An 8,505-nucleotide genomic window follows, 5' to 3' on the forward strand; every position below is an offset into this window, starting at 1 on the left:
ACAGAAGTTCCATACTTTTTTAACCAGATTTCTGCGCTGCTTCACCCTCTAGCCCGTGAGGTCCCCCTCTAGCAGACGCAATACACACTCATGTAAAAGTCAGAAACGGAGCGAAGAACTAGTGAAACATAATCAGTGATTATGAAAAAAGTACAATAGATATCAAGAAGCAGTTTTTTTCATAAAATAGTTAAGACTTGTGTCAACATTTAAAAGTTTAAATGGTGTCTGTAGCTGAAAGATTTGCAAAGCTGAAAAATCTGAAAGTTGAAGAAGTTTAGGAGGATTTGAAAGCAAACTCCATTTGAAAACCATGTTAAAATATTAATGATTATTGATTTATATAAATTCAAGCTTAAGAGGTAGAAAGCTGAAAAGTCATAGCCCTCAAGCCAGAAAGGAGCTGAACATTTTAATATTTGAAGGATTTTAATAGCTGAAAGTGTGAAGGAGTTGAAAGGGGGCGCGGAAGAAATAGAATAATAAGTCGGAAATAAAGATTAGAAGAACAATACTTGGAATGCATCTCAATGCATTCCAACAATAAAGATTAGAAGAACAATACTTGGAATGCTTAAAGCATTCCAACTAATAAAGATTCGAAGAACAATACTTGGAATGCATCTAATGCATTCCAACAATTACCGATAAACAAAAGTGCAGTGGACGTTGGAATGACGTCACGGAGCGGTGACGTGTGCCCCTCCAGATGACCAAATAAGGAGAGGGGCACATGAAAGTGGACTTGGTTCTGCTCCGGTTCGGTATGAATGAGGAGTCACGTGCTCGTGCCGACACGCCGATAAATCGACCCGTCTGAGCGGCCGTGTGCGCGTGCGTGTGCCCGTTGGTGCGCGAGCTGCTGTAGTTTCTTGAGGAAAAGAGAAGAGGAAGCAGTTCCGCCCCCACGAGCTGCCCCGGAGGTCGAACCGAGCGCAGCAGAAAGAAGACGCGCACGCACACACGCGCACGCGGCGGCTCGAGTCTGGGACGGAACTTGTTGCTCCGGCGGACTCGTCGCGTCTGACTGTGAGTCAAAGAAGAAATGAGTAAAGTTTCCGTTCGAAGCTGAAACCCTCCGCGCGCCCCGCTAAGAACAACGGCACCGAGCGACCCGCGGCTCCACTTCACGCCCGCTCAGGCTTTCCGACCCGGACCGATCCCAGTTCCGAACCAGTATGAGCGGAGAAGAGGAGCGGTTCAAACTGGTGGTGGTGGGAGGAGGAGGGGTGGGCAAGAGCGCCCTGACCATCCAGTTCATTCAGGTACGGCCTACTTTGTATCACACACCTCGGCGGAAGTGCCGGGACTTTATGTCGCTGTATTCCGCCTGTAGAGACTAACGTGTTCATGCTGCTGGTCATCAGCAGCGCTGCTAATGTCCACGTTTCTCAGGGACCAGGTGTGGCTGTAGGGACACGTGTCTCAGTGATCACTAAATACATACCATAATAGGGTGGGAAGCCTTTCCAGATGTGCTCCGCTTAAAGGTAATGCGTGTGAGGAGGATCCTTCTCAACCTGGCAACCCATCCGATGATTAGTTATTGCTCATTACGTTACATTAGATGACGCTTTTATCCAAAGCGACTTACAATAAGTGCATTTCAACCATAAGGACACAAACCCAGAAGAGCAAGAAACAAGTGCAAGTTCATCAAATAAGCTAATTTACCATTTGCTGTAGATAAGTGGCGTTATAAGTAGGATTCTCGATCCATGAAGTGGTCATGAAGCTATCGAATAAGCATGTTATCATCTCTTGCGTCTCGGCAACCCTGGTTGGTGTTTCCATCCTTTTATATGGAAGTGAGATCAGGTTGAAGGTCGCCTGCAGTAGGGACACGTCCAGAGGGAACACATCAGCATTCACCAGCCAGATGTTCTGCATGTGTGTAACTACACAGTAACGGAGTCTTTAACTGCTACATGTTGAACAAATGTCAGAGATGTCCCGCTGTCTGATGGCAGGTGGCGCTGTGTCTCCATCACCCTCACGGTCCTCGACATCCTGGTCTCCATGCGTCAGCAGCGTGAGCTGTTTGCACTGCGAAGGGTCCTTTTAATGAGCATGACGGTTGTTGGTGTTTCCTCTGCGTAAAGTGGCTGCCGGCTCCATGTCCCCACGTGGGCCTTGGCCCCTCCAGGCAGCCCCTGTTCCCCGGGGAACATCAGGCCCTCACAGCCAAACAACAAATGCAGATGCCGCTGTGTTTTTGCAGTAAACCGTCTTTCTAGTACCTGCAGTAGTGGAGGTAGTATTCCGACATAAGAAGGTCCCGCTGTGTGATATCTGTCCAGTCTCTAGTAGCTTAAGCTGTCGGGGAGATGGACTACAGCAACAATATCAATAGCTGAGTTATGTCCCATTTGCGGTTACACAAACGCGTGTGTAGACGAATTTCTTTTTCTCACCATTAGTGGCAACAGACGGACGTTGGAGCCGACGGTATTTGTTGCTTCTGACTGGACTGACTGAATACAGCGCTTTGTTTAACATTGATTGTGTCCCACAGTCCTACTTCGTGTCGGACTACGACCCCACCATCGAGGACTCGTACACAAAGATCTGTTCTGTGGACGGGAAGGAGACCCGGCTGGACAGTAAGGCGATGTGATTTCATGCTGCACACTGTTTGTGTGAGGCAGAGGGCGTGTTGCACGCTGCTGTGATATGACAGTGTGTTTGCTCCCTGGTTGTTTCATTCCCTTGTTAGGACTTGTTACTGTACGCAGCCCAGTTTCACCACTCAGTGAATCATCAGACGTATGCAGATGCATCCTCTGTACCTACAGTCAAACATCACCAGGAGTCACATAATATGGGAGTAGTGAACAGAAGTAGTGTCGTCACATCTAACAGCTCTTACATTTGATTTATGAGCGCCGGTGTTTGTGTGCACGTTGGCGTGTGTGCTGTGGGTGGGAGCAGAAGAGCGTGACACACATCTTAAGTTAACCCCCATGCATCCGTTTCAACATGTAAGAGAAAACTCTACGTACCTTGTGGTGTGTAGCAATGTTGTGTTGTGAATATATAACGTGTGTGTGTGTGTTTCAGTCTTGGACACTGCAGGTCAGGAGGAGTTTGGAGCGATGAGGGAGCAGTACATGCGCTCAGGAGAAGGCTTCTTATTGGTCTTTGCACTCAACGATCGGAGCAGGTAGTGTGTGTGTGTGTGTGTGTGTGTGTGTGGGGGGGTGTGTATCAGCGGATAGCAAAGGTGGGATTTCTCGTGTTTAGCGTGATAAACGTCTTTAACTGAAGGAAAGCGAGGACGGGGAACCGCAGTTGGTGTCGTTCCTTCTGCATGTTTCCTGCTGCCTTCAGACATGTACATGGCACAAGAATCTCCGTTTGTGGACACGAGGATCACTGATTCGTTCCTCTGTCCTCCGCCAGCTACCACGAGGTCCAGAAATTCCACACTCAGATCCTGCGAGTCAAGGACCGAGACGACTTCCCCATGGTGCTGGTTGGGAACAAGGCGGACCTGGAACAGCAGCGAGTGGTCAGTGGTGGAATAGGGTGGTGTGGACACATGCGTGTTGCTGGAGAATCACCTCGCTGAAGGCTCTTGGTGCTTTGTGTGTAGATCTCCAGAGAGAATGCCGTGGCATTCGCCAGAGAGAACCGGATCCACTACATGGAGGCTTCAGCCAAGAACCGCCACAACGTCGATGAAGTCTTCCTGGAGCTGGTGCAAATTATCCGGTACATCCTTGTTTCAGGAGGAACACATTCTGAACATAAGTCATGTCACGGCCCCTTTGGGAGCTAAAAACTCTTCTTCATCCACAGACGGTTTCAGGAGATGGAGAGTCCTCCTCCTCAAAGTCATCACACAAGGAAACAGAAAGGGGGGGGCTGTCCCTGTGTCCTCCTCTAAGCAACGTTACCATGGACACCAAATCCCTCAGAGAGAGCGAGAGAGAGGGAGAGAGGGAGGGAGGGGGAGGGAGAGAGATTAATTTGCACTTTTGATACTTTAAATCAGTGTAATCGTTTATTTTAGTGCGAGGTGTCAGTAACCATCTGGTGGAGAGAAGCGAGTGTGAAAGGGACATCAACTGACCAAACAGCTGTTAGAAGCCTCTGTGGTGAATGATGACGTCCATGGGCTGTCATGTTGCATGCCTCCCTGCAGGGGGAAGCAGACCCCCGCTCCTGTTGTGACAGTGGGTTGAAAAGACCCCTGAAGGCAGCACGGAGGACGTGATCAGACGTGCGTACAGAAGCCTTCAGCTTGTGCAGTATTCATGACAGCGGAAGTTGCTTCTGCATTTGCACATTTCCTTTGACTTCAGTAGTCCTGGGCGTTTATTGTTTTGGTGAAAGGTGGACTGCATTCTGGTACTTTGTATTTCTTTTGATCTTAATCTGCTTGTTACATCATCCGTGTCTTTAATAAGGGATAAATGTATAATAATGTTTTTTCGCAGACATCTAGTGGTGAAAGTTTACTCTCCAGTCTTCCTGGAGCTTTTAACTTCATCTCATGGGCTTCTTCAGATGATGGTTGGACTCCCTGGCGATGGTTCAGATGTCGTCACATGAGATAAATGTTGGACTTTAGTATAGCGATGTGTCAGGTGTCAACGGTCTGGTGGATGCGCTGTGATTGGCTGTCCCATGTGACGTCATAAACGGTGGAGTACCTGTCTCCTGGGGCCGGAGGTCCAGCTCCATAAGCAGTCCCTCTGCATGCTCTGCGTCCTGTTCAACACAAACTCTCCTCATTCTGAGATCGTGTGTTAACGTCTAAGCTCTCTTCATGACATCCGAGCCAGCTTCAGTCACCAATGACTTTTGATGTCCAACATTTCAGACAAAGCGAACAGGTGGTCTGTGACGTTCAGTGGATGGATGTGCAGCTGCTTTGGTCTTAAAGGTGTGCAGCATTGTACCTTCTGTATCGTATGCAGTGTTTCCCTTAGGGTTTCAGCTTGGGGGAGTTCGCGTTAGGCCCTCTCACCTGTGTGCGTGTGTGTGTATGGGCACATTTCCGCGTATGGGGGCACTTGGTAGGGTGGGGGGGTGGGGCGCGTCTTGTTCAATGGTAGGGGAGACACTGGTATTGCATTGGACAGTTCTATATTATCTCCATTACAAACCTCACAGAACGGGCTGGCGCTCTGCTGCATGGCAGCATCCCCGTTTATCATATGTGTAAGTCTCCCTCTGAGATCCTCGCCCCACCTCCCCGCGTCGGTGCAGTAGCCCCTATCCACCGGTGGAGGTCACTATGAGCAACCAGCTTCCCACACACATTCAGGCGAGACGTGTAGCCCATTCCCAGGGTGTGTGTCCTTGTATTGGTGGCGCCAGAATATAACAACACATCACTGCTTTTTATTTGCAACAAAAGATGAACGCACTATTATGCACACTAAGACAGTGAAAAATTTAAGAAAAATGAAATGAAATCTCTCATAATACATGTCCACTAATATCCACCATCTTCATTGCTTTGGACAGTGTTTATTTTTTCTTTAATAGAAATTCATGTGTGTGTATCTATATTACAAACTGCAATTCACATCATTCTATTTTCTATTGCAATGAAAGCCAAATCTCTTTTATACATTATTAAAACATTTACAACCTAACATCTCTTCCTGTTGTGTGTTCTGTGACCCATTGGCACAGTTTAGGGCTTCAGAAATGTCACAAATAGGATATTGGTCCATGACTTCTAGGTGCTACATCCTTTAGTGGAGTATGTCCTGTAATGGTAGAACATATGTAACCACAGTGTTTATTGTACAAACGGGTCCATAGACTGCATGCAGACATTGTGAGGCAGTGGGAAGGAACCGTGATCTCACAGATGATTCACATCTTATGGAATGTAAGAAGGTTTCTGCTGATTCCATCATGGAACCGAACTGTGTCTCCTGAGGTATAAAAACTGCTCTGCCTCTGTCTTTACATGATGCTCCTCACGGTCTACTGAGCACATCGAATGTGTGACCTTCATCACCTTGACTTTAATAGTCAAAATACAAACTCCAAGGGAAAAGGAACAGGGACCAGGCACAGCCAAGACTTCATTCAGTGAAGCGACCAGGGACAAGAGACACACAGGGGGAGGTGCAGGTGATTGAACACAGGTGGAAACCATCTGGGACACAGACAATGACGGGATGACAGGACAAGGCAGGAAGTGAAGTAACCCAGGGACACAAGAGGCAGGAAACTACAAAATGAAACAGGAAACAAATCCAAACCGTGACACGAGTTGTACTTTTGGTTTCAAGTATCTGTAATCCTTAGATCATCAGACAAAGAGAACCAGGGCGGAGCTCAAAGAGTCCACCCATCGGAAACAACGTTTCCCTTTTGGTCAAGAAGGACATTGCCCCTGTAGGAGGCCCACGAAGGGGGGGTTGGGGACGCTCTCGGGGAAGGCGGGACAGTCCGATGGACGGGCAGGTACAGGGGAGGGGAACATAGCTACCTGTGTACATGCATCTCACACCTGTCACACAACACACTGGAAGCAGGGAAGTGAAACACACACACACACACTCTCAGCTGCCTGCAATGAAGATGTGCTTTCTGCACCAACATTCACACACCCAGAACAACAGCAGGTTCTCACAGATATCATCGCTCAACCCGGAGGGAACAGAACCAGAACAACAAGAATCAAGAAAGCACAATTTCTTCAAGAAATCTGAACTACTAAATGCTAATAACATGCTAACTAGTCGGGAGAGGTGTGTTTTTAGTTGCTGTCCATTAGGAACTGATTCCACCATTTAGGAGTCAGGACATCAAACAGTGGTGATGTTGTTGAGTGTTCAGCTCTCTGTGAGGGAGCAACCAGCCTGGACCTCATCTGAAGCCCACACGGTACAAAAGTACCAATGTTTGAAACGGATGTGGGCAGCTACTGGTAACCAGTAAAGGGAGACTACTGGTAACTAGTAAAGGAAGACGACTAGTAACCAGTGAAGGGAGCAGACTGGTAACTAGTGGAGGGAGACTACTGGTAACTAGTGGAGGGAGCGGACTGGTAACCAGTGAAGGGAGTGGTGGCCCAGCGTAGTGGGTGAATTTAGGTCAAGGACCAGTAGAGCTGCTGCATGGATGAGCAGCAGAGGTCAGGTGCCACTAGCAGGTAGACCTGAAAGAAGGAAGTCACAATAGTCACGGCGTGAGATGACGCCTTCTGAGTGACGCATTCTAAAGCCTAGTTCATGCTTCTGCGTTTTCAGAGCGACGCAGACGCAAGCGTGTCCCTTGCGTTGCTTTTCACACCTCCTTGCGTCGTTGCGCGTGTCGAGCCATTTTTCTAGGCTTTCGACGCAAGCAACTCAAGCCTCCCGCAGCGCACCAGGCTGCGATTGGTCCGCTAACTACGTCCTTTACGGAGTCTCACATTTCCGCTTTCATAGCCCGATACGGCCATTATTAAAACGAAGGATTTTTACGAGAGAACGGATCAGATTGAAGAACTTTTGTGGGAAGAAATGCGTAAATATGAGCGCTTATACAAGCCGTCATTGGCGGGTTGGATTCACGGAGGGAGATCGCCGCAAACGCCGGTTTGCCGGTCGAGAGGAACAAAGTTGTGGAGGAAAATACGGGACAAATGTGTCCTTGATGAAAAGCAGCAGTGTCAATGCACGGGGCAATAAAGTCTATGATAAATAAACAAATAAATAAATAAATAGACGTGACTCAGAATGAGGAGAGTTTGTGTTGACTCTCTCGTCTTCAACAAAAACCCGTCACTCCGCCTGTTGTTCTGGCGGTGAATTGCTCTGCAACACACGTCGACGCAGACGCAGAAGCATGCGCCGGCCTTAACACCTTCGGCGACCGGCATGAAGCTCAAGTACTCTATCCCACAGCTGCTGACTCTCAACAACCGCTCCATTCCAACGTGCATTGCAGCCATCAAAGAACTTGGAATTCATCGTCGCCCCCGTTAAATAAACAGAAGTTCCCGTTGAAAGTTTGTTTACCATCAGCCTGGCCAGCCTGCTTCAAACATTCCATCCATCTGGACCACTGTCGTACGTCTGCCGCGCATCAGAGCAGTGTCGCTCTCGGTGCTAGCAACACGGGAAACATCGCGGGATCTCTGCACACTCAGTTGAGCAGCTTGGGAAACACCGCGAGATCTCGCTGCACTGAGTCGGTTGCCTTCTACAACCAATCACAGTCTCCTAGATCTCCACGCCCCTGTCAAAACTAGAACTGTCAGCTTCTTACGCTCAGCCCCCTGGTACACTTACGAACTCCGGCAAATGAAAACAGCTGGGCGTGTCCTTGAGCGGCGCCTCAAGGCCTCAGGACTCTCTGTTCATAGACAGGCCTACCGAGAACATCAGAAGTCCTATTCAACGTCCTTGAGAGATGCATGTTCACAGTTCTATTCCAACATTATCAATAACAGCCCTGCCACCTCCAAGCAACTTTTCTCTACCATAAATGACATTCTTAAACCCAAACTCACTGTCATTCAGAAGCCACAGATGAGAGGTGCAACAA

At 48.4% G+C, this 8,505-nt stretch overlaps 1 protein-coding gene across 1 annotated transcript; it reads left to right on the plus strand.

Annotated features, from left to right (window-relative positions):
- The first annotated feature begins 684 nt into the window (after positions 1–684).
- Positions 685–5,609, plus strand: rras (RAS related). Its single transcript, XM_040190018.2, has 6 exons — positions 685–1,265; positions 2,516–2,603; positions 3,061–3,163; positions 3,403–3,511; positions 3,596–3,714; positions 3,802–5,609. Exons 1-6 carry the CDS (start codon positions 1,179–1,181, stop codon positions 3,887–3,889), a joined length of 594 nt encoding a protein of 197 aa, XP_040045952.1. The 5' UTR covers positions 685–1,178; the 3' UTR covers positions 3,890–5,609.
- Positions 5,610–8,505: the final 2,896 nt, after the last annotated feature.

This window comes from Gasterosteus aculeatus, chromosome 11, assembly GCF_964276395.1.
Source record: "Gasterosteus aculeatus chromosome 11, fGasAcu3.hap1.1, whole genome shotgun sequence".
Lineage (NCBI taxonomy): Eukaryota > Metazoa > Chordata > Actinopteri > Perciformes > Gasterosteidae > Gasterosteus > Gasterosteus aculeatus.